Source organism: Acanthochromis polyacanthus, chromosome 20, assembly GCF_021347895.1.
Source record: "Acanthochromis polyacanthus isolate Apoly-LR-REF ecotype Palm Island chromosome 20, KAUST_Apoly_ChrSc, whole genome shotgun sequence".
NCBI lineage: Eukaryota > Metazoa > Chordata > Actinopteri > Pomacentridae > Acanthochromis > Acanthochromis polyacanthus.
This window is the reverse complement of record NC_067132.1, coordinates 6,242,758-6,269,660: the sequence shown is the minus strand read 5'-3', so window position 1 is coordinate 6,269,660 and position 26,903 is coordinate 6,242,758. Positions and strand designations below refer to the sequence as shown.

General features: G+C 44.4%; 1 protein-coding gene across 1 annotated transcript in view; it reads right to left on the bottom strand.

The window, feature by feature from the left end:
- The window catches only part of reck (reversion-inducing-cysteine-rich protein with kazal motifs), a 181,231-nt gene that overhangs the window by 60,528 nt on the left and 93,800 nt on the right, over positions 1-26,903 (bottom strand). The window contains exons 11-12 of the mRNA XM_051940817.1: positions 2,580-2,792; positions 1,402-1,538 (exon numbers count right to left, since the gene is read on the bottom strand). Of these exons, the coding sequence (XP_051796777.1) occupies positions 1,402-1,538; positions 2,580-2,792 (350 nt within the window). The remainder of the gene's footprint in view (positions 1-1,401; positions 1,539-2,579; positions 2,793-26,903) is intronic.

Below are 26,903 nucleotides of genomic sequence, written 5' to 3'. Positions count from 1 at the left end.
AAATGGCGTTTACGCACATTCTAGCTGCTGCGCTACAACGGTGGCCTCTATGGACAAAAAGTCCTAATCACTAAACTCCAAAACAAAACAGACAAACCAAAAAAATAAGGTTACAGCACCATCTAATGGCCATAATAGGCAACTGTCCTACATTTACATCAGAACATCCCTCCAGAGAACATTGTAAGAATGACAACATGACGAAGCAATTTGATACACACACAATGACACAAGGACTTGCCATTCTGATGGCACTGACATGTTCATTGACACAGATATTTACTTTTGAGCGATGAACTAATTATTTTGAGAAGAGACTGGCTTTTGCAGGTAATCCATGGTGTTTTGTTATTTGTATGAATTGCTCTGAGAAATGCACTTACTGTTTTGCAAATGTCGAGGATGATTCGAGAAATGTACCAAAGCAACTGAGAAAAACTAATTGCTTGTCATGTTGATCAAAATGTATTATCATGGGTCTCTGTTAAATACTCTCACCCTCCACAACATTTAGGAAGTAGTTCATCATATAAGTCTTTACATGCAAAATGACTGAACACGTTGTCATATTATGTCAAGGATATATCTACACACTTCCATTAGACTTTTTTTTTCTTTTTTCTTCTAAATCTGTCCTAAATTGGTAAATTGCTCCCAGGTGAATCTTGAATTTCTCTAAGAAGGGAAACATGTGTGAAGGGTTAGAGTTTTCTGAAATCGCTCAAAGACACAAGAGAAGATATTCATGATGTGGATGAGAATTTGTGGCCCAACAGACAGGAACATCAGAAGGTGTAGGAAGACTGCACTTTAATTCCTGCAGCACTGCATTTGCAGTTTTCCCTAAGGAGACCGTCCTATGTTCACATTTCTACTTTTTTTTCTTTGTGCTATGCAGCGCTGTTTTCCTTTCTGTATCGCAATCACGTGGTGTGTCAACAAATTACAACAGTAAAAGCCTAAATGTAAATCTTGTCCAGTCTCTTGCAATCAATCTCCTACATACACAGAGGTGTAACTTACAATTTACAATAACTGTCATCAAAACTTTAGCCATAGCTTACATCAGAACATTGCTCCAGAGTTGTGTTATGTAGTCACTATTATAATGACATCATAACTCAACAAATTTGAGTCTTATCCACACACAATGACACAAGGACTTGTCATTCTGATGACACTGACATGTTCATTGACACAGATATTTACTTTTGAGAGATGAACTCAGGATTTTGAGAGAAGACTGATTTTTGCAGGTAATCCATGGTGTTTTGCTACTTGTATGGATTGCTTTGTGAAATGTACAATCCAAAGCGACTGAGAAAAGCTCTAATACTCATGTGCACTGGAGGAAATATTTCAGGTTCTCCTGAGGGGTGTGTGCTGTACAGTGTGACTTACTGAGGTATCTGTGGAGTGGGATGCAGCGTTCAGGGTCATCAATGGGCGAAAGCAGCTCACAGATTCTCTCTGGTGTTTGTCCTTCGTGAAAACGTTTCTTGTCCCCACATTGGGTCAGAATGTCCACACAATCTGACCTGAGGACAGATGAAAGAAAATAGAACATTAAATTAAGCTAGAACATATAAATTCTACGTCTACAAATGTGGAATTTTTAAGGTAAAGACGGTTGTAAGCTGGAGCGGGTGCAGAGTGAGAGCCTCTGCCAACGCACATAGCCTGGAGGTCAATATTTGAAATGGTATAACATCATTCAAGACAAGTTGAGGTTGTATCTGATAAATGACTGAACAAGACCAAGTATAGCCTGAAGGGTGAAGTGCTGTAATGCAGTGCTCACATGATAGTTTCCCTATAGCTGTGACAAGACAGACCAACAGAGACTTTGCACTTTGGAACAGTCACTAGGAACACGCTGCATTTCATATTTGGAAAAAGCAATACTGGCACTTTAACTTTTATTTATTCAATTAAATTAAATTTTACGAATATAGCACAGATTCGCAATATATGCCATATCAAAGCGCTTAGCATAGTAAGCTACAGACTTTACAAATTTTTACTAGTCTACTACTTCACTAGTCCTGCAAGCAAGATCATGCCAAAAATTCTGTTTTGATGATTTTGTCACAAGAACATAAGACCCTAACAGGAGCCTTAGACTACCTACTTTTACAGATAAAATGTTTTAAAATGTGTCGCTGTGCTTTTTGCTGTATAAAGTCACACTCTGTTAAGTTTTACAATGACATGTTCACTATTAAATAATTTTATTTTTTTAATAAATTAGTGACTGCTAAAGAGCAACACTTGTGATGTATGCAGAGGAATTCAGTGTCTAAAATCTGGATCTGATTGGTGAAATAAAATGAACCTTCTAAATATAAGAAATTGCAAAAACACAAGAGGAAGAAGCGCTGTGTTTCATTCATGGTAGCATAACATAGTGGAACACCTCACACTTTTGTATTGTGATGCATTTTGGGCACATTGGAATTGATCAGATCTATCACTAAACAGATAAACATGAATCAAGTCGTACATGTGACGATGTCACATTAGCAACATACTAAAACAGCTGGTTAGAAACCAGATGTTAATGTTGGTGGTAGACCTACTTGCATATGACACTCCCTCTGGACTTGCTGTGGCAGGGTTTGATTTGCAGGGAACAGGCCACGGCCTTCCACATATCTGGCAGACACTTCCTTATGTCCAGCACAGGAATGTTCATGAACGGCATCTTGATTGTCCCGTTGGACCACAGTTTGATGTCGCTCATGGCGCCCTGATCTGACTGCACGTTACAGCTGCGGAACAAGTCTGTTGGCCTGTGAAAACACACACACACACACACACACACACACACACACACACACACACACACACACACACACACACACACAGAGATGACTTTGGAGAAAGTAAAATTGAAATTTTAGATGATTTGATGAAACAAGGAACAATCATGAGCTTGGCTGAACACATGGAGAATGCAGGCAACTGTACCCTTGAAGCTGTTTCCTCGGCAGGCCATACTAAGATCTAGTTTCTTTGAATAATTTGAGAGTTGTTTTCCTCCTTCTCTGCATCAGGATGTGTCTTTGATGTCTGACTGGTGGCTTGGGTCTCCAGTGAGTCAGCTAATTGGTGGTTTAAAATGGACAAGATTCCAGGGTGAAGTTCTGGGTGTGGTTCCAACATACTATTTTGCGACTGATGAGTGACTGCTTTGTTTATTTTGATAGTGAATGTGCGTGTTTGTGTGTGTAGCTTTGAATCCTTAACTTTAGTCAACCCAAAGTGGTCAATGGTGGTTTTCCTCTCAAACCAGAAGTAAATGCAGCAAACAGCTGATTCATATTAAGAAAAACCCACTAAAGTTCTGTCCAATGTTCAATAACAGAGAATGGCAGTTTGAGAAGTTAAATCAGAGCTGCTGCAGTAAATATATACAGGGTCCTTTATCTTTTTCAGACAACACTCCCAAGAAGAATTATTACTCACTACGCCTCAGACAAAACAAAGAAAAATAACTTTTTCCTTTCTCTGAGGAAGCAATTTGTTTACATTCATTTCCAATAAGGTGTGATTACCAACTTGCTTGAAACCTGTTTGTTTGAAAATCCATCTCAATAAATACCACCAATTTTCATGTTATCAAAGCTATTTCACTGATTTGCAGTAATAAGTGTGGATAGAGTTGTCACAACCAATTTACAAATCCACTGTGACCGATAGCAATGCATGCCACAATCACATGAGTATACGAACCTTGATTTTTAGTTTTCACGTTTACCTGCACCAAGCTCACCTGGCCACATCTGCAAGGGTCTGTTCAAAGCAGCCAAATGTAGGTGTGTGTGTAAACAAATGCATAAACAAACATGTATGAAAATGTATGTATATGCTAATATATAAAGTAGAATAAACAGAACGAACAAAGGTCAGCGACTGTTTTAGGATCTAATTTGGATCTTCTAAAGAAGGAGTGCATTTCCAAGACATGTTTTAAATATCCTCTGTGCTTGAATTGGTTGACATACTAACACTGCATGTATGAATGCTACAAAAATTATTTACTGGTATGGCTTTTCAAGACTGTGTATTGTAAAATCTCGAACTATTATTGTGTATGGTTATTGAGTATGGAAAAAAATATTCTGAGGGTTAATGAGGATTGATCTGCAATTTTGAAAGTGGTCATTACACCAGGATTGCATCAGCCCAGCTGAAAGCAAATCTCGTGCTCGCGCGATTTCGGAACTGACTATCCAAGCCGGTCAGTGTGTGGGGGGGGAAAGCACGTTAGGGCGGACTTTGACGTGGGGGGGCAAGTTGCCCCATACTTTTCGCTAGCCAAGCTGCGAAGCTGCCTGCCTGGCTACATACTGGAGCTATGTCGAAAATTAATTTCTCCATCACTCACATGTATCAAATGACATATGAAAACAGACCCCAGGTTGAAAAAAAACAAAGTTCCCCTGAGAGAGTGTACAGGTGTAGAAGATTAGTAACATGGATATAAAAAATGTCATGAGTGGTATTGGTGGAGGGTCTGGGGGTCCTCCCCCAGAAAATTTTTAAAGCTTCAGGTCAATTTTGGTACACTCTGGTTAATTTTAAAGGGTATGAAAACTTTTGAAGCGAGTGAAAATAATAACTAGAAGAAAACCTAACTGCAAAAATGAGTGAAAAATGTCAAACCTGCATCCACAACCCCCTCCCGCCAATATCATGTTCTTTTTTGATTGGAAGAAATTATGTCAACTGTACACAGTACAAACAGAAATTATATTCCGTTACAGATAATCTCTGAGGGTATTTAAAATACAGTGGCTTTGCAAATTGTTCGGGTGGGGGGTTTTGCGTGACGGGGACCCTCTGGAGGCCGGACTGGGAACCAGCGACTGGCACGACGGGGACCCTTGGGAGGCCAGGCGGGAGGCCGGACTGGGAACCGGCGGCTGGCACACCGGAACACCTGTGGAGGCCGGGCGGGAGGCCGGACTGGGAAGCAGCGGCAGCAGGACACGGTGGAGGCCGGACTGGGAACTGGCGGCGGCGGGACCCCTCTGGAGGCCGGGCTGGGAACCAACGGTGGTGGGACCCCTCTGGAGACAGGACTGGGCACGGGACTGGGGACCCCTCAGGGAGCAGGATTGAGGACAGGACTGGGGACCCCTCGGGGAGCAGGACTGGGGACAGGACTGGACACGGGACTGGAAACGGGGCTGGGGAGACCTCTGGGGGCAGAACTGGAAACGGGGCTGGGGAGACCTCTGATGGCAGAACTGGAAATGGGACTGGGGACCCCTCCGGGGGCAGAACTGGAAACGGGGCTGGGGACCCCACTTGGTGTTGGGGTGGCATTATACCGCTCACGGACTGGAGGGGAGGCGCTAAACCTTTTCAGGGCTTGAGGGGAGGCGCTAAGCCTCTTCAGGGCTCGAGGGGAGGCGCTAAGCCTCTTCACGGCTGGGGGGTGGCTTCAAGCATCTTCAAGGATTCAGGGGAGGCTTCAAGCCTTCAAGACTACAGCCGCATGCACCGGATGGGCGCGCGCACACACACACACACACACACACACACACACACACACACACACACACACACACACACACACACACACACACACACACACACACACACACACACACACAGGCAAGAGGAGACACAGGCAAGAGGAGATTAGCTATTAACCCAAACATGAAGGTATATGAAGATCAGTTCTGTCCTTTTCGCTGTAGTTCTTTCATAATGAAGGCTACTTGTCAGCACTAAAGTTAGTGTCTGGAGGCTGAACTTCAGTAAAGCTTGACTTGTCCATGTTTTTCTGAGTCACATAAGGGGCGGCATGGCTCAGTGGGTAGAGTGGCCGTCTTGCAACTGAAGGGTTGCCGGTTTGATCCTCGGCCCGTCGTGCTCATGTCGAGGTGTCCCTGAGCAAGACACCTAACCCTTAATTGCTCCTGATGGGTTGTGGTTAGCGCCTTTCAGGGCAGCTTCCGCCATGTGTGTGTGAATGGGTGAATGTGACGTATCATGTAAAGCACTTTGGGTTCCTTGCAGGTAAAGCGCTATATAAATACAGACCATTTACCATATAGAGTATCCAGTCGTTGTCAAAGAATTATGCAATACCTAATAAAATCATTTAGAGGGCAGATTGACTATACATTAGTGAAGCTTTTTAAAAAAAAAAAAAAAAAAAGACTTAATGAGCGTGAGTTACTTTCTGGGCCAGTCAAATGGACTGTGTCTAAAAAAAACATCCAGTTTAAGACATAGTACACTTAATCACAGCACGAGACACAAGGAATTTAGGGATTTGTTTCTACTTTAAGGTTTCAGAACTTCAGTTTGTCTTGCACCCACACTTGTGGTGACAGACATGTAAACACAGTTATTAGCTCCATGCTCTTTTGCATTGAAGCATCACCCCCAGGTCAGTGTTTGTCTTCATGTGAGTTCTGGATACACAGCTCAGCATTTGCACCCCCAAAAGGAAAATAGTGGCCCCCAAGGCCCGGAGCCCTTCAAAGAAAACTCCAACAGACTTGCATGCAGTCTGTTTGCCTGAATTTTAACTCCCACCGTGCTACAGCATGCCATGTTCTAAAACCATCACTTTGGATCACTTTATATTCTAATTCTCTGAAAAGCCCCTCAATCTTGGTTACCACCTGACACTTGTTGGTTAACTTTTAGAACATAGTTTAGATGTCACTTTTGTTTTTGTGGATACTATACAGACTACATATCAAGTTTTCTGTAACTTATCTAGCACTGATCACCCAGTCCTTGATGGTGTGGTGTCCTTACCATCTGGATGCCTGAACTGTTATGAGTCTCAGGATGCTTTCAGTTCAGGTCATGTACAGTGCACACCCTCGCCGCATCTGTAATCTCAGGTGTGTATCTGGGGTGTGGGGGCCAGCAACCCTTCCACCCTAACGACTAGTCTCGCTACAAGCAAGTCAAAGAGGCCTCGAATGGACGGATTACAATGGGAACGACATATGCCTGCCCAATGACTACGTAATTTGGATATGAGCATACTGGAAGTGAATATCAGAGGTTTACGCTTCAACATCGGCGAGCTCTCAAATCTTTGCCATGAACTTCGACCTTCAATCGTTGTTGTGGAAACCTTTTTGGATGCCACTGTTCAAGATGGAGCTGACTGTATCAACATCCCAGGGTACTCCCTTTGCTGTCGTAAAGACAGGCCTAGCAAAAAACCAGGAGGTCAGAGCAGAGGAAGTATTGCAGTCTACTGCCTTGAAGGTGTTGCCATATTCCATGACTGCACTATTGACCCAGAGAATTTGGAGCTGATTTGGTTTTCTGTGACCCTACATTCACAGAAAGTGCTAGTAGCTGCAGTCTACAGACCACCTAGTGCCAACTGTGATGTCATCAGCTACCTTGACACCACCACGATGTCAATGCTCTCTGCCTTCAACGCACACTCAGTAATCCTTATTGGTGACTTCAACATCCATCATAAGGAATGGCTTGGTAGTCGTGTAACCGACTCCGCAGGACGTGCAACCCTTGAAACGTGCAACACGCTTGGTCTGACCCAGCTTGTTAAAGAACCAACCAGGAAAGGTCAGATACTCGACTTGGCAATGACAGAGCTTAATGCCACCTGTAAGACTTTCCCAAGGCTTGGAACATCAGATCACAACCCTGTCCTTCTGAAGCTGAATGTGCCATTAGATAGGGACAAACCTTACCAACGTAAAGTGTGGCAGTATGACAAGGCCAACTTCTGGGAGATGAGAGGCTTTCGCGCTTCTGAAGACTGGTCCTCGGCCCTTCATATAGAAGATCTAGAAGAGGCATGCAATAATGTCACAACCATCATTTCTGATGCTATGGAAATATACATAACCAGGGAAACTTGTGACCAGAAAGACCGGTGATAAGGTATGGTTTGATGACAATTGCAGACGAGCGGCAAGGAAGAAGCACCGCTTGTTCAGAAAACTTAAAAGGAACAACACTAAGGGCAACAAGGCCAAATTCTCAGAAGCCAGAAGAAACTACAATCTTGCTGAAAAGAAAGCCAGAAGAAAGTATAACAACAAATTGAGGAAGGAACTCTCAGATGGTAGTTTCAGCAGCAAGAAGTGGTGGAACACGGTCAACACCTTGTCTTGTAAACCCACCAGAACTGACATTCCAATCTTGAAAGACCAACATCATGTCTACACCACTGCAAAAGAAAAGGCTCAGAAGTTCTACCAGACTTTTGCTGCCAAGTGTCAGCTTGACAGTGCAGACGACCCTGCTCCGGACTCTCAGCTTTCAACAACTTGCAGGATAGAGAGGGTTACCTTTAAAGCCAAAGTTATAAGGAGGCTCTTAAGGAATCTGCAACTGGACAAAGCAACTGGCCCTGATAACATCCCAGCCGGAGTCCTGAAAGAGTGTAGCGCAGAACTGACAAGACCACTCTCCTTGCTGTTTCAGCTTTGCTTCAATCAGGGAGTCTTTCCAAGCCAATGGAAGACAGCCAGCGTCATCCCCATCCACAAGAGAGACTCAAAATCAAATCCATGCATGTACTGGCCAATCTCACTGCTCAGCATCATCAGCAAAGTTATGGAGGCAGCTGTTAATTCACAGCTTCGGAAGTACCTCCTGGGAAATGGCCGCCTTTCAGACCGACAGTTTGGATTCAGACCACATCATAGTACGACTGATATTTTAACCATCCTCACCCAGCAGTGGTCTAACTCTTTGGATAGAGGAAATGAAGTGTCCTTGATTGCCCTAGACATCAAAGGTGCTTTCAACAAGGTCTGGCACAATGGCCTTTGCTCGAAACTTATTGGAAAAGGAGTGTGTGGAGAGCTACTAACCTGGATAAGGAGCTATTTGACAGACCGCTCCATCAAAGTTGTCTTATCTGGCCAGTCTTCTGGAGCTTTACCAATCAACGCATCAGTTCCCCAGGGATCAATCTTGGGCCCTCTCCTATTCTCTGTCTTCATAGATGATTTGAGTGACGAGTGTGAAAATCAGCTCTATCTTTACGCTGATGATTCGACTTTATTCTGTGAGATCAAATCCACTGATGACCTTAAGGCCATTACAGCTAGCCTAAACAGAGACCTGGAGAGGATGAGAACCTGGGCAGACAGGTGGAAGGTAACATTTGAACCATCAAAGTGCAAGACTATGACAGTTTCCAGGAAAAGAGCTCCCACCAGGCTTGAACTCAAGTTTGGAAGTACATCGCTGGCTGAGATGAACGAGCTGGAGATTTTGGGAGTCACAATAGACAGCAAATTGACCTGGGCAAAACATATCTCCAACATTGCATCAAGAGCTGGGCAGAAGCTGGGAGCCCTAAGGAGAGTAGCAAACAAGCTGGATAGAAGAGGTAGAGCAACTGTTTACAAGGCCCAAGTGAGAAGTGTAATGGAATATGCATCACTGTCATGGATGAGTGCTAGCCCGACAACACTTGGTTTGCTGGACACTGTCCAGAAGAAGGCACTTCGTATTATTGGTGTAGACAGGGACATAGCTAGAATAGAACTTAACATCACAGCCCTCCACCAGAGATGTCAGGTGGCAGCAGCTACAGTCCTCTATAAAATGCACACCAGTATATGCCCAACAGACCTTCGTGCTCTGCTTCCTCAGCCTTATGTTGTTAGGAGAGCCACCCATTTCAGCCTATCAATGCCATGCCACGCTCTTGCAGTACCAGTGTCCAGAACAGTTTCCACAGGACGGTCTTTTATCCACACTGCAGTTCATGTTTGGAACAGCTTGCCAGATTGTGTAGTTGGTGACATCGCAGAAGATGGTGTTGTACCCTTCAGGAGCAGGGTGCACGAGTATTTGCTGTCATGTGTTTAAGGCTTCTGCCCTTACACTCCAGTCTCCTTGTTGCTGTGAACCACAGATTAGGCCATGGAAATATCTTTCATAGTGCATAGTTGCCCATGCTAGATTTTGATTTTTATCATTTCTCATGGGCTATTGTTCACTTTGCATCTTATAAAAAAAAACAAAAACAAAAAAACATAGTCATTATGCTCAGGGGTAATAAATTCTCTGCACAGACACATAAACTGCAAGGAAACACCCACTGTTTCAACAAACTAAAATGTTCTTCATGACTGACAGACTACATTTCTTTCAAAAATCGAATTTCTTGTGCAAAACATGACCCTGGGCTTTGAGAACGCTCCACAGGTTGCTGTGAGTTTTTCTCACCAGGTATTCAGCAGATTTCTGTGTGTTTTAGTGAACTATATTTGAGTTCCTTTTGATGTTTGTATGTTAGTGTGACTGCTCAGTGCCGCCTTTGAAGCTGATCCACTTGGCGTTTTGCCCCATCTGTAGATATTATATAAAACATGCTGTAGTGCTGATCATTCCAGGGTCATACTGGGTTCAATATGAATCTGTCTCTTGTTTTGGTCTGAGTCTCCCTGTTTCCTTCAGGTTCTACGTGATACATTTTCACACACAAAGAAAAGGTTAAGAAATGAGTGTGACAATATGAACATGTTCACACAAACTAAAGAAAAATGTAGGATGCTCTCTTGGGCTGAAAATTGCAGGTGGAGCCAAAAGTCATGAAAAGGTAAATGTTACTTTTTAAAATTTAAAGGACTATATGTCTACTGAAGCCAAACTATTGTGGAAGTCTCTGAAAAGTCTCAACTGAACTGGAAGCAGTGAAATAGTTTGAATTTGCAACAGAAGTGTAAGCCTTTAAAAGGGGATAAAGTGTTAGAACAAAGAGCAGTTAAATGTAATGACTGACAGACTGCAGTCTGTTTCAAGTAGAATCCCTACATGCTGTGGAGTTGTCAGTTTGCATGGGAGTGTGAAAAGAAGTTTAACCAATACTTCGAATGTAAAACTTGGCTACAGCTGTAATGGACACCAGTGAATCATCCTTGAAGGCAATTGATAAATTCAAGTTGGTAAGGTTACACAATAAATGCATTTCCGTATATATATATATATATATATATATATTATAGCTGGGCCGTTAATGGCAGTAACGTGCTGCATTACCGCGAGACTCTTATCGCGCGAGAAAAAAAGTCTCACCGTGAATCTATGCTTTTCAAAGTTGGGTCTGGGAGCTGGGTCTACACATGCAAGCTATGAAATTCACTTTGATATATTTTAGTGTGGATGTATGCCTGGCCCAGCCTGGCTGAATAACGCTGTGGGGGGCGTGAACAAGCCGAACCTGTCCTGCCCTGGTCGAAAGTCACGTGTCAATTAATAATGCCGCCTGACATGGATGCTGCTGCAGTAAAACTGGGCCTGCTCCAGGGCAAATTTACTTTCAAAAAACTTCCGAATGGAGACCTCGATAAGACCAAGTGCAACCGATGTGTATGTGTGTGTTGTCAGGATCACAGAAGTAGCCCAGCTGAATTTTCTCCACTTTATTTTCTACAGAAGAAAGGAATGCATGTGACTGTCTTCTGCTGTACTCTGCTTCCACAGCAGGCAAACACCGACTGTGTGGGATATACAGAACACACATTTTCAATACAAATTTTACAACAATGAAAATACATCAAATACAAAATGAAGAACAATGCCACCTGGTGGCCACATTAGCACAGTGTTTTGGGTTGGGGTGACTGAATGGAAATAACATTTATAACTTATGAATTAAACACATACCTGCAGAAGAAAGGAATACATGTGACTGTCTTCTGCTGAACTGTCTTTCTCTACTCTGCTTCTAAACATATAAACAAAGAACAATGAACACCCGAGCTGTGCTGCATGATTAGACACAGAGCACGCGTCCTCACTGACAACTCGCGCCAAAACAGCACAACCAAAAACATCTATAAAACCTCAAATAATGGTCAGAAGAACACAACACAGCTAGGCATTAAAATAATACACAATGATAAATAATATTCACTGAAGACTACAACATAAAATGCTAAATATATAAAGAAAACAACACAAAATCACAGCAGCTAATTATCCTACGACTTACACACAGCAGGCAAACACCGACTGTGTGGGATATACGGCAGAAGCTACGGAAGCCCCGGAGGCACTACAGAAGTCCAGGAGGCACAAATAGAGCAGGGTGCAAAAAGGCAATTCATATTTACAAAATCAATAAAATAATGGCAAATAAAAACAACTCACAGAGATAAAATTCAAAAATATTCAAAATAACAGCAATAAAGAGAAAATTAAAAATAATAATTTAAAATAAATGAACTTAACTCCGTTACACCCACCCCCACTGAATTTTATCGAACATGAGCACTAACTACACAGTATACATCATAAGAAACAGCACAAAGCCACAAGTTACCAGGGGTCAATATCAACACAACCAACAACAAATGTATCCCATGAGGATGATGTGGTATGAGAGCAGCGCTAATCCCTCAATCCAGCAACTGTCAACAGGGTGCCTTGTACACCCCACAAGACCCCAACACATAGTGTAGTGCAGGCCCAAGACACAGTACAAAATGAAAACAGTTAAACAGTACACTGTTAGAAAAATATTGGCTGTCTGATTACAATATTAGTCAGTCAAAGCCTGAAACATAGATTTGCAAACTGCTTTAACATTGAACTTGTCCTGAACAACATCCTGCCTGGACATGGTTTGTATGAGTCTGTTCACCGGATTGACCAGGTGGCCAAATCTAGACCTGACTTGTGTCTGTGCATGAGAACAGTCACAGTGCATGTTTGAGGTCTGGTCAGCAGTGTGTAGAACGTCTGAGGCATTGTCCGTGGGTGTCATAGTATTGAGAGCAGGGCCTGGCTGTTTCACACTCGCCAGGACGTCCACAGCAGTCACAGGAGCAGAGTCACAAGTCACAGACCGATCCGACGTGCAGCCCTCAAGTGAGATTGAGCAGTTTTGGGAGTCAGAGGTCATGCTCAGTGAGTCAGTGACATCTCCATCCGATAGACTTGGTGCAGACAGCTGAGTGATCCATGCTATGATTCTCCTCTCAGAGTCCACAGGCTCGGGATCAATCAAAGGACTCTGCTCGTCTTCTGCAACTGCAGGTGAGTTACCGTCACTCCCACCAACAACACTTTCACCATCTCCACAAAGAGTCACATCCTCTCTCTCAGACAAGACCCCTCCATCCTCTCTGATGTCACCAGTTTCAAAGGCTGAGGACTCTGTAGCAGACATGGAAGAGGCAGGGTCAGTCATTTCACATGTGGCCTCCACAGAGAGGAAATTGGCCAGCATGAGCAGGTTCCTGTGGACCTTCCAGTGATTGTGTCGCGGATCCTGTACGTGTGTGTCTCTGGTTTAATATCCACCACAGTGTAGATGGTAGATTCCCAACAGTCAGCAAGCTTCTTATTACCCCTTTCCTTCCTGTTGGCCAAGAGAACTCTGTCACCAACATCAATGACGGGTCCCTTTACTTTCCTGTTGTTAAATTGAGCATGTCTCTTCTGCACTCTCGAAGCGTGGTCCTGTGCAATCACCATCGCCTCCTTCAGGTCATTGGTGAGACATGCCACATACTTGTCATAAGTCATCACATCAAAGTCATGAAGAACAGTATGAAAGAGAATGTCAACAGGCAGGCGGGGGACCCGACCAAACATTAGGTAAAAGGGGGGATAACCTGTTGTCTCATGGACTGCACAGTTATACATAAAAGCCAGTGTCTGCAAGCATCGTGGCCAGTCAGCTTTCTCCTCAGGGGATAGCACATGGATCATGCCATCCAAGGTTCGATTGAATCGCTCCACACTCCTATTTCCCATTGGATGGTAGGGAGTTGTGTGCGATTTTCTGACACCTGAGACCCGGAGAAGCTCACTTACACACGTGGACAAAATTGTTGGTACCCCTCAGTTAAAGAAGGAAAAACCCACAATTCTCACTGAAATCACTTGAAACTCACAAAAGTAACAATAAATAAAAATTTATTGAAAATTAAATAATCAAAAACAGCCATTACTTTTGAATTGTTGATTAACATAATTATTTAAAAAAACAAACTAATGAAACAGGCCTGGACAAAAATGATGGTACCTCTATAAAAGATTGAAAACTATTTGACCAGAGTGACATGATTAACTCAGGTGTGTCATTTAATTGACATCACAGGTGTTTCCAAACTCATAATCAGTCAGTCTGCCTATTTAAAGGGAGACAAGTAGTCACCCTGCTGTTTGGTGAAAAGGTGTGTACCACACTGAACATGGACAACAGAAAGCGAAGGAGAGAATTGTCCCAGGACATCCGAAAAAAAATGATAGACAAACATCTTAAAGGTAAAGGCTATAAGACCATCTCTAAACAGCTTGAAGTTCCTGTGACAACAGTGGCTCATATTATTCAGAAGTTCAAGACCCACGGGACAGTAGCCAACCTCCCTGGACGTGGCCGCAAGAGGAAAATTGATGACAAATTGAAGAGACGGCTCGTTCGAATTGTATCCAAAGAGCCCAGAGCAACCTCCAAAGAAATTAAAGGTGAACTCCAAGGCCAAGGTACATCAGTGTCAGATCGCACCATTCGTCGTTGTTTGAGCCAAAGTGGACTTCATGGGAGACGACCAAGGAGGACACCACTGCTGAAAAAAACTCATAAAAAAGCGAGACTGGAATTTGCAAAAATGCATGTTGACAAGCCACAAAGCTTCTGGGAGAATGTCCTTTGGACAGATGAGACCAAACTGGAGCTTTTTGGTAAGGCACATCAACTCTATGTTCATAGACTCAAAAACCAAGCATACGAAGAAAAGAACACTGTCCCTACGGTGAAACATGGAGGAGGCTCAGTAATGTTTTGGGGCTGCTTTGCTGCATCTGCCACAGGGTGTCTTGAAAGTGTGCAAGGTACGATGAAATCTGAAGACTATCAAGGCATTCTGGAGAGAAATGTGCTGCCTCGTGTCAGAAAGCTTGGTCTCAGTCGCAGGTCATGGGTCTTCCAACAGGACAACGATCCAAAACACACAGCCAAAAACACCCAAGAATGGCTGAGAGAAAAGCGTTGGACTATTCTAAAGTGGCCTTCTATGAGCCCAGATCTGAATCCCATTGAACATATGTGGAAGGAGCTGAAACATGCCATTTGGAGAAGACACCCATCAAACCTGAGACAACTGGAGCTGTTTGCTCATGAGGAGTGGGCCAAAATACCTGTTGACAGCTGCAGAACGCTCATTGACAAATACAGAAATCGTTTAATTGCAGTGATTGCCTCAAAAGGTTGTGCAACAAAATATTAAGTTATGGGTACCATCATTTTTGTCCAGCCCTATTTCATTAGTTTGTTTTTTTAAATAATTATGTTAATCAACAATTCAAAAGTGATGGCTGATTTTGATTATTTAATTTTCAATAAATTTTTATTTATTGTTACTTTTGTGAGTTTCAAGTGATTTCAGTGAGAACTGTGGGTTTTTCCTTCTTTAACTGAGGGGTACCAACAATTTTGTCCACGTGTGTATCAGTTGACTCTCGAAGTTAGCACCTTGGTCGCTATGAATCCTTTCTGGAAAGCCAAACACACAGAAATACTGATCCTAGAGAACCCTTGCCACCTGCTTAGCTGTCTGGTCCTTACATGGAAACGCTTGAGCCATTCTTGTGAAATGGTCTGTTATCACTAAGACACCAACAGACCTGTTTCTGGAGTCCTCAGCAGACCAAAGACACACCAGTTCTAACGGCCTGGTTGATATTATGGACTCCAGGGGAGCCCTTCCCTCTGGCTCGTTGGTCTTACTGACGATGCATCGCTGGCAGTGTCGAACATAGTCTCTCACATCCCTGTCAAGGTGCAGCCAGAAAAACCTCTGTCTTGCCAAGCTGAGGCTCCTGAACTGAGCTTGATGTCCAGCTCCATCGTGCACACCCTGCAGAACCTCAGTCTTGAGTGAGTCAGGGACAACATATTGGAAGCGCTTTGCTTTAGTTTTCTGGTCCCTTGAAGTCCTGTATAGAACACCGTTGCACACAGTTAGCCAGTCCCAATGTTTTAAATATTTTGTTACAGAAACAGACTCCTGGAGGGCCTCCGACATCTCTCCACATAGTGCAGAACACGAGAAAGAGTTCTGTCCTCCGACTGCTTGTCACGGAGGTCCTTTTCAGTGTAGGCAGGTAAGGTGTCCTGTCCAGGTGGAATGAACTGAGGCAGATGCTCCAACACTTCAACAGCACGGGCTCTCGGACCAGCATCCCATTCAATGTGTGACAGTAATACAGCAGACACATCATCCTTTGCAACAGATTGAGTGTGCATTTGTAGCGGACTGCATGTTGACTGGGCATTGACACTCACTGAAAATGGTTTCTTGTTATCACTGGACAACCGGAAGGCATTCTGGACAGAAGAGTTTGACATGTCTCTGACCTCAGTGAGAAGACCTGCATGGGGTTCAGCAAGCAGCCTGTGGCCAACATTCTCCTTGACAAATGGCACACGACTCAGGGCATCAGCTACAATGTGTTGCTGACCAGGGACGTACTTGATATCAAAGTCATAACACGCCAATTTGGCTACCCAGCGTTGCTCACAACAGTCCAGTTTTGGTTTTGTCAGGATATGAGTCAACGGGTTGTTATCAGTCCAGCCTGTGAATTTGTGGCCTTTCAGCCAGTGACTGAACTTGTCACAAACAGACCATTTCAAGGCCAAAAACTCTAACCGGTGAGCTGTGTAATTCTTTTGGGTCTGAGACAACGACTTGCTGGCAAAAGCAATGGGTCTGGCTTGTGTTTCACCCTCTTGTACCTGAGAGAGCACAGCACCTATGCCATCCAGGGATGCATCAGTTGACAGCATGAAGGGGCGAGTGAAATCTGGATGAGCTAGTACAATGCTGTGAATCAGCGAGGACTTCAGGTGTTCAAAAGCCTGTCTCTGCTCCACTGTCCAGTCAGAGGCACACAATTTCCTGCCTGACTGCTTATTCTTATGGTGTTTGCCTTTCCTTCTTTCACCCTTCAGCAGATCAAAGAGCGGCTTAGCGATGGCAGAATACCTGGGCACAAAATACTGATAGTAATTTACCATCCCCGAAAAGGACCTAATCCGCTTTTGAGATGGGGTCACGCCATCAGGCTCCATGAGGTCAAAGGTCATCATGTTTGTGATGCTCTCAACCTTACTGGGGTCCGTTGAAACACCATTCTCATCTATGATGTGGCCGAGAAACTTGACGGACCTCCTGAGGAAGAAACACTTTTTGGGGGCCAGCTTCAAGTTATGGTCACACAGTCTCTCAAACACCATCTCCAGCCGCTGCAAAGCAGTCTCCTCATCAGGTGCAAACACCATCAGATCATCCAAATAGCACAACAGACTCAGATAGTTCTGGTCTCCAAAAATGCTGGCCATCATGCACATGAAGCTGCCGGGACTGTTGCAGAGGCCTTGCGGCAGGTGGTTGTATTCATACAAGCCCATGGGAGTGGTGAAGGCCGAGTACTTCCCGTCATCCTCGTGGAGTGGCATATTGTAGAACCCGGACGTCAAATCCATAGTACTGAACAGACAGTTCCCTGCCAGTGCTGCCAAACAGTCTGCCTGGTGAGGAAGTGGATGGGCATCCTTCAGGGTTCTCTTGTTCAACCAGCGAAACTCTGTGCAAATACGGAGATCTCCATTCTTTTTCCACACTAGCACCAAAGGTGATGCATATTCACTCATCGATTTTCTGATGATCTCCCTTTCCTCCACTTCACTCAGTACTTGGCGCAGCTTCTGGTACTGGCTGGGGGGCACTCGCCTGTATGGGAGCCTGAATGGTCTTTTGTCTGACAGGTGTATGTGGTGTACAAATCCCTGCGCCTCCCCACAATCAAGATGATGGCGTGAAAAGACATCCTCATACTGCAAAACAAGGTCAGCCATTCTCTTCCTGCAGTCCTCAGAAACCTCACAAGACTCAATATCAACACCACTTAGCCCGACTGACCTGAGCTGGACATTGGTTGAACTGGCGTCAGCAGCACGCGGCACAGCTGATTGAGTGCAGTTCACAAGGGGAACCTCTGAGTCCTCTGCACCATCCAAGTCCTCAAGTGCTACGACGGGGTAGACATCAGCCAGCTTTGCATTACGCCTCAATAACACAGGCTTATGTGATGTATTGATAAGTTTCAGTGGGGTCCATCTGTCTCCCCACAACGTAGTCACAATCTTTGCGACCAAAACACCCCTGGGAGCTGAGCAGGACGATGTGGGTTCTGTCATGATGGTGCTACCCGGAGAAACAGCAGTATTTTTGGGCAGTTTCCCCCACATGAGATATTCGTGCCCAGGTTCAAGTTAGGTAGCAGAGTTACACCGTACAGTACCAACCTTATCAGGAACATCTTCGCCTTTCCATGGGTTCAAACCAGACAGCATGGACAGGAACTGTTCAGCTTCTGGGTTCCCAGAAGGGCAGGGGCTGGACACTGTCTTCCAGTAGGACTCACATAGCTTGGACTGATGCAGGATGCGTTTTATGACGTTGGTTCCCAGTATCAGTTCATCACACTGTCCTGGAACAACAAGAGTGGGAACTAACATTTTGCAGCCGTACACTTCCATCTCCACATCATAAGCACATTTAGGCTTAACACAAAGCCCGCCACATTCAACAAGAATCATATTCACATCAATCAGTTTTTGGTCTGTTATCACTCCAGCCTCTCTCAGCTTCATTTCAGCTGTCTCACTGATGCTGCAGGCCATCGAACCACTGTCTAGCATCCCACCCATTTTCATTGTCCCACCCATGTCCACAGATGTGTAGAAGAGACTGTCACTGTTGCCAACTCTGTGAACATTTTGATAGACAACTTCAGAGTCATTACATGAGTCTCTGCATCTGACATGTTATCAGTTTGGGAGTTTGTATTATGACCTGTACTGCCTCCCTCCAAATACAGGTCGGCTAGTTTCCACCTGACTGCGGTGGGGATGATTTATTTGTAGGGCAATTCAGTCTGGTGTGGCCAGGGGCAGGGCAGGTAAAACACAGTCTCTCAGACCTGCAGTGTGAAGTAGTAGTGTGACTGGAGTCATTGCAGACTTTACAACTTGTCTCTCTGGTACGTCATTCACGAGGAGCACGCTGAAACCTCCCACCTTGACCTGGATGAGAAGTGTCACGCTGCTGCATTTTCTCCATCATCTCCTGAAACATGTCGACCATACGAGTGACAAGCCTTTCCTCTGACTGCTGGAGATTTTGAGCCACAACTGGTACAGAGGCTCGGCTTTGAGCGTGCTGGTGACCACCCTGAAATGACACAGATGCTGGAGCGGAGCATGGTGAGTGATGCACATCATGTTGAGCTTGGAGAGAGGAGGGTGAGGGTAGTGGACTCGGAGTGTGACACTGCTCATGCGCTGCTAGGCTGGACAACGTTGGGCTGGGCTGCTCAGAGGTGATGGAGGTGACTTGGCTCTTCAGCTGCAGAGCACCAGCGGTCCTGCCAGTTGCCCTCAACTCACTCTGATAGTCATCAATCCTCAGCTGAACATCACGTGAAGTCCATTCGTGAATTGGCTTACACTTTAAGGTGCAGGATAACTCTGGGTCAGGGCAGTGTTTCACAAACATGAGAGCTATTTCATCATTCATGTTCTCTGTCTGTTTCCCTCATCTACACAGGCCCTCAAGAGCGAGGTCTGCTGCCTTATTCAGTCTTACCCAGTAGTCAACAGGATTTTCTCTGTGCTTGGGCAGAGTAGCATAAAAGTCAGCAAGACGGAGACAAGAGGGAGCTTCACTGAAGTAGCGGAGAAGAACATCATATATCAGTTCAGGTTTCCTTGTAACATCAAGAGTAGGATCACTACACAAGGCAATCTTAACATCTCTGGCCTTGCCCATTAGGTGGCTCATGATCTCTTCCGCTTGGTCACACACAGGTATGTCTTGTTTTCTAAGGTGAGTTTTAGTCATGTCAATCCAGTCCTGAACTGTGTATTTGTCATTGTTGTCACCTCTGTATGTCTGGAGTACCTTTTCAGGTTTAACATGGACTGTCACATGTGGGACGTCATGTCTGATCATATCACATTGTGAATTCTGGGTGACAGTGGCGGTCTGGTTGTCACTATTTATGTTAACAACACCAGCTGACATTAGCTTAGAAACAATGGATTCGCCTATTTGAGCGCCTAACTGCCCCACCATGTCTGTGAGGTGATGAATAGTATCAACATCACTACGGGGTGTGGAAGTAAGAGGACCCTCCCACATTAACTCACTAACAGGAGTACAACCTAGGCTCTGACCCAACCCTGTATCCACACAACTCTCAGGTGTATGCTTTGAATGTCCCACAGCCCTACTGTCAACAATATTACTAAACCAAACACTCCTACCTTTAGGCAAAGTAGGGCTATTAGGCCAATCCATTGTTATTTTAGCAGCAGTTTTCAATCAAACAAATGTACTTGCGTTGTGTGCTTAATTAGAAAGAAAATGAATCACAAAAACAGCTAAAGAGTCACACATACATCAATAAACAAAAGTTGTCAGCTCACTAAAGGTCAAACCTAAACCCAAATCACGGTCTCTCGTAAACCTGACCACTCAAGGATCTTGAAACGTAGATCAAGATGGCTGCACAGCATCCACGGCGATGAGCATCAAGCTGATCTGAAGATCCATCCGGGTCACGGCACCAGTGTAACCGATGTGTATGTGTGTGTTGTCAGGATCACAGAAGTAGCCCAGCTGAATTTTCTCCACTTTATTTTCTGCAGAAGAAAGGAATGCATGTGACTGTCTTCTGCTGAACTGTCTTTCTGTACTCTGCTTCCACAGCAGGCAAACACCGACTGCGTGGGATATACAGAACATACATTTTCAATACAAATTTTACAACAATGAAAATACATCAAATACAAAATGAAGAACAATGCCACCTGGTGGCCACATTAGCACAGTGTTTCAGTGTGGGGTGACTGAATGGAAATAAAATTTATAACTTATGAATTAAACACATACCTGCAGAAGAAAGGAATACATGTGACTATCTTCTGCTGAACTGTCTTTCTCTACTCTGCTTCTAAACATATAAACAAAGAACAATGAACACCCGAGCTGTGCTGCATGATTAGACACAGAGCACGCGTCCTCACTGACAACTCGCGCCAAAACAGCATAACCAAAAACATCTATAAAACCTCAAACAATGGTCAGAAGAACACAACACAGCTAGACATTAAAATAATACACAATGATAAATAATATTCACCGAAGACCAGAACATAAAACGCTAAATATATAAAGAAAACAACACAAAATCACAGCAGCTAATTATCCTACGACTTACCCACAGCAGGCAAACACTGACTGTGTGGGATATACGGCAGAAGCTACGGAAGCCCCAGAGGCACTACAGAAGCCCAGGAGGCACAAATAGAGCAGGGTGCAAAAAGGCAATTCATATTTACAAAATCAATAAAATAATGGCAAATAAAAACAACTCATTGAGATAAAATTCAAAAATATTCAAAATAACAGCAATAAACAGGAAATAAAAATAATAATTTAAAATAAATGAACTTTTAACTCCGTTACACAAGGTTGTTTGCACCTTGTGCAAAGCACAGTTATCTTATTGCAGGAGTACCTCGAGTCTCAGGTACCATCCATAGCCGCGGGAATGTATTTTTAACAAGGGGGGCTGCAGGGGAAGGGAGGCGGGACGACTTAATTGGCACATACATATAATCGCATATATAACACACACACCCACACTTCGGATGGTCACTGAATGAGCATTCCTTGTGAGAAATGATTTGCAAAAAACTATGAAAAATGAAAAAGTAATATCTACAGTATGCTGACCAGACTCGAACAACAAGAACAAGACTGCAATACATATAGCCAGGTCCCAGTTTCCAAAGACACACACATATGTTGCGCGGCAGCAACATCAAACAAAGAAAAACAATTTAAAGCCCGGTCTCCCAAGACACAAGCAGCTGCGCGGCGGCAGCATCTCAGAAAGAAAATATGTCTTACCTTTTGAGTCACAGAACTCCAAACATGGCCTTCCTCTCCGGGTTAGCACTGATGAAGGACCTCATTAGGGCATCAATGTCCAGACAGTCCAAAATATCACCATGAACATGCATAAGAGCAAGATGTGTCAGTCTTTTTTGAGTCATAGTTGTGCGTAACCACGTCTTCAGACGGCGCAGGGTGGAGAATGTTCTCTCTGATGAAGCAGTTGAGATGGGGAGACATAAGCAGAGTTTAAAAAGGCTTTCAGCTTCTTTGAAGATAGCCCTTGTTTGTGGATGGAGTTTAGTTATGCTTGTGGCGATGTCTTTTATGGTGTTGCAGGGCGACTCGCCAATAACGTCCCCGATCATTTTCAGCTGGGTCTCTCGTCGGGCTCTGTCAAAATGCGGGGGAAGGTAAAGGGAGTTTACATCCACTGTCTGTTCCTTACTGGCTGCTTTAATGATCGCCTGCTCTCTGAGAGCTGCTGTTTTCATGCCATTTTGGTCGAATCTCCTCTTCAGTTCCTCTGTAACCAAGTCCACTGCCTCATAAAACTCCCCTCGCCATGAATGTTGCACATCTGCTTCTGGCTCCGTTGTGTGCCGATAACGGCCTGGGGTTTTTGTCCGCCTTTGCGCACCTGGCATTTTCAGTCCTGCTGTGGAAACTTTGTGCAGCATACTGTTCACCACTGCATCATCACGAAGTGCTTCCATGCGCTTTCTCAGTAAATCAGCACACTGGAGAGCACCAAGTGCGCTGGCTTTGGTGTTCTGTAAACTCCTTGCCACTGACTCACAGGGCTCGAAAAGCGCTTGACAACACAGGAGGCCAAAGTAGGTTCTTGCTTTCAGTGCTTGTTTGTAAAGGCCTCCGATCTTGGCTCGTGCCTCTCCCCGCACAGACTTGTCATCCTTGAGCTGCTCCATAGTTCCAATGATTTCTCTGTAGGCAGTGCATACGCGCGTAATGGCTATGGTGCGTATGCACCATCTTGTTGGGCATATGGCCAGTATGGTAACCACCTCATCGCAGCCAAACATTGACTCGTAGAGCTCCTTTCGTTTATATGACTCACGGATAACCACAGCTATGCCCTGAACAAAATTCATGGAGTCGGCAATAAGACTCACCTCACGTGCGGCCTCTTGAAGGACCAAGTCCAGGGAGTGGTTGGCACAGTGCACGAACAGAGACTCTGGGCATAGTTCTTTAAGCCGTGCCTGAACACCTGTAAACCGTCCTGACATATTACTTGCTCCATCAAAGCAGTATCCCTGGAGACGTTCAATTGGGATGTTCAGCCTGAGAAATACATCTCTAATGCAGTTGAACAGGGTCTCACCGCTGCTGTCAGGAGCGTTGTAAAATCCAAGGAAGTCGGAGTGAATCTCCATGCTCTCATCCACATATTGCAGCGTTAGGGAAAACTGCTCCATTGCACTGGCGTCTGTGGTACCATCCGCCGTGAGTCCATAGTATGGACTATTTGTGGCACGGGATATGATCTCAGTGTGGATAGCACAGGCGTACTGCTGAATGACTTCATTCTGAATTGTGTCTGAGAGCCAGTTGTCTCTCCTCAGAACCCATTCTCTCTCTTTTGGGAGGTTGTACGTACGTTCCAGCATAAGTTCATACAAAATGCCGTCACGGCTGCTGTCACCTCGAAAAGCCACCCCCTTCTTCCCAAGGAAACGCACCGACCTGAACATTAGTTCCAAAACATGTCTTGCTGTAGCTTGAGCTTGGCGGGCAGCATCAGATAAAAGGGCATTAATTGGTGTGTTTTTGAGAGCAGCGAGTTTCTGGATGGCATCACTGTGAAGCTTAGACTTCTCGTGCTCGTTAAATTTTTCTGTGGCCTTTCTCCAGTTTGTGAAGCCCCCGTTGACAAAACTGCTGTCCAACCTTACGTTTTCTTCATTAATTAGTGCTTTCTCCACAGCACTGACACAGCTGAAACAGACGACTCGATCTCCATCTTCAATGTAATGAAGCCAGCTCCATTTGTTGAACCAGCTTGCTTTGAATGAACGGCAAAACGTTTCTTTTCCGAATGTCCTTCCAGGAAAAGTGAAGCTGGTTGGTTGATGCGGTGCTTCTGAAAGATTAACGTTAGCATTTTTATCTGCCAACTTAGCCTGGGCGTTATCTTCAATATTAGCTGCGTCGCAGCTTCTGTGAACGAGCTGGCTAGCTTGAGAGGCCAGAGAGGCTGCGGCTGTGGCGGACTCAGAAGTGCTCAGACTGGGCTGCGAGTCAGCCTCTGCCAACTCGCTGTTGTATCTTTTTTTGCTTTGAAGAGGCTTACCAAAGTAATCAAAAATGCGTTTCTGTGCCATTTTAGCAAGTGAGTGGCTAGCTACATCAGTCACAACATGATCAAGGGTCAATATGTGACAGGCCCCCTGTTGGGCAGGGGGTGCTGCAGCACCCCCAGCACCCCCACTTCCCGCGGTGATGGTACCATCTAAATGCGAAACACACCGGAGCGAACATGGAAGACGCCCAGAGAGGTTCGGCAGCGCCCCCGGGGAGTCGCGTTCGTCAAACTACAATGTTGGAGAGCACCAACCGAGAAAAGCCCATCAGCGAGGCTTTATCGGCAAAGTTAACTAACTTCCTAGCTCTTTGGATTGCCATCAACTGTCGGCCTATCAGCGTGGTTGAAGACGAGGGGCTTCAACTTCTTCTCCAGGCAGCCGCAGGCGACCCATCCTACAAACTGCCTAGCAGGCGAACTATCACAAGGAGAATCCAGGACCAACACGCCGCAGAGAAAGCCGTGAAAGAAGAGAAGTTGGCAGGGGCGACTTATGTAGCACTAACTGGGGACCATTGGACATTAGTGGGGCAAATTGTTGAAACAATACTTCACTTGGTGATACAAGCACCATATTTGGTGTGTAGGTGCTTCAGAACTTACTCTCTTGGAAAAGTATGTTATCCACTTGAAAATACAAAATGGCCACCATTCAAAGCGGTTTAAACGGTGTTTGAACTATTTTTTGATTAAATAGTCCCATTTTGATGGTCTATACATCAAAATATATGTTTTTGAGTGTGAGAAGTCCAATTCTGCATTTAGAAAATCAAAATTACTTCCATCAAATGACTTCCATTCTCTGTTTTACAAACAATGTGACTTGTGTGTTGTTTGAGTCAGGAAACGACTTACTGCTTATGTGCAGCTTCGACTGGTTCTTCGAGTCTTCACATTTGCAGGCACACAACTGTGTACACTTCAGTCTGAAGCGATAGCATTTGCATCATCCTCGACATTCAGTCTTGCCACATTTTGTCAACTGCTCACAAGTCTGAGCAATGGGTGGAAGAGTTGTCCAGAGAACTTGCCAGACGTCACCATCTTTTTGCCAGCCCCAGTTGGCAGGGCATTCAATGTGCTTGTTGTCTGGCCCCATATGCAGGCAACTTGGAACGAGGGCTGCGCTTGTCGGTGGAATGGTAAATGGACTTGCTCTTATATAGCGCTTTTCTACTCATCAGAGTACTCAAATTCACACACTAATGTGCAGGTTGCTAATCAACCTGCAACATCAGTCAGTATACATTCATACACCAGTGGTGTAGGCAATTCGGGGTTCAGAATTTTGCCCAAGCACATGACTAGGTGAGAGCAGGAATCTTGCCCAAGCACATGACTAGGTGAGAGCGGGAATCGAACCGCCAACCCTTCGATCATTGGACGACCCTTTGCTTCCGAGCAAACAAGTCCAGTCTTGCCTCGTCCACCTTGCCTGTAGTACTGTGCTTGTCATACATGGTGATGACAAATTTCTCAAGGATGTTGATGTCTACATCATTTATGATAGGTGGGTATTGACTGAGCTTTTTCAAGACAAAACTACAACTAACTAAACTTCTAGTTGAGATATATACAGGGGCTTATTAGATAGCATTTGGGACACTCAAGTATACTAAAACTACAGTGAGTACACCACTACAACGGTTAGTAAACTACAACTACAGCTAGTACACTACAAGCTGACACTGAACCCCATGCTGAGTCTCACAGCAGTGATGTCACCAGTGTGCCCTGGTTGTGCTTTGACATCACTCTTATAAAATATTACACACCAATAGAGCCTGACCACAGCATTTCAATGAATGATCATGGATGTCTGCCTTCAGCTTAATGCAATATCTGTTATCAAACAGCTTCTGAAACCCCTAATTTTCAGTCACATTATTGCTGCCATTTTAAAACAGGTGGCCATATTGGAATTTAATTCACACCATTGAGTTTTTCCAGTCAGAATACATTCATTTTGATGTTTGGATCATGAACACATTTCTGTTCATTAAAGTTCTACTTTGAAAACCATTTCTTTGCATTTAACGAAGTGGTCAGCTTGAAAACTGATGGCCATCTTGGATTTTCAGCTGGATAACGTACTTTTCTTAAAATGCACATCCTAAACATCATTTGTGTCAAATTTGGTGCTTGTATCACCAAGTGAAAGATTCTTATGGAATATTGAATTAATCTGCCCCACTACATCTCTCGCCAATGAAAACTACCTCGGCGTTACTGTACACCTGATTGATGCCAGCTGGGAACTTCACTCGTTTGCTTTAGGTATGTGATACAGGCTAATTTAGCTAATGTAGCCTAACACAGCCACAGCTTTTTTAGCTAACGTTATTATTAGGGATAGCATTAGATTGCCATAATGATAGCTTACTGATTGATTTCTTATTGTTGTTGCCTGATAGGTCTATAGCCTATTACTAGCGAACTTATTCTGATCTACTTTGTCCTGTTAGGTGTGATCAAAACGGAGGAGCGGCACTTTGCAGACGCGTGCGCCAAGCAATTTCTCAATGTCGCAAATCAGTGGAATACAGAAAACAAAATCACAACTATTGGAACAGACAGCGCTCCCAACATGATTGCTGCAGGGAGGATTCTTCCATTCG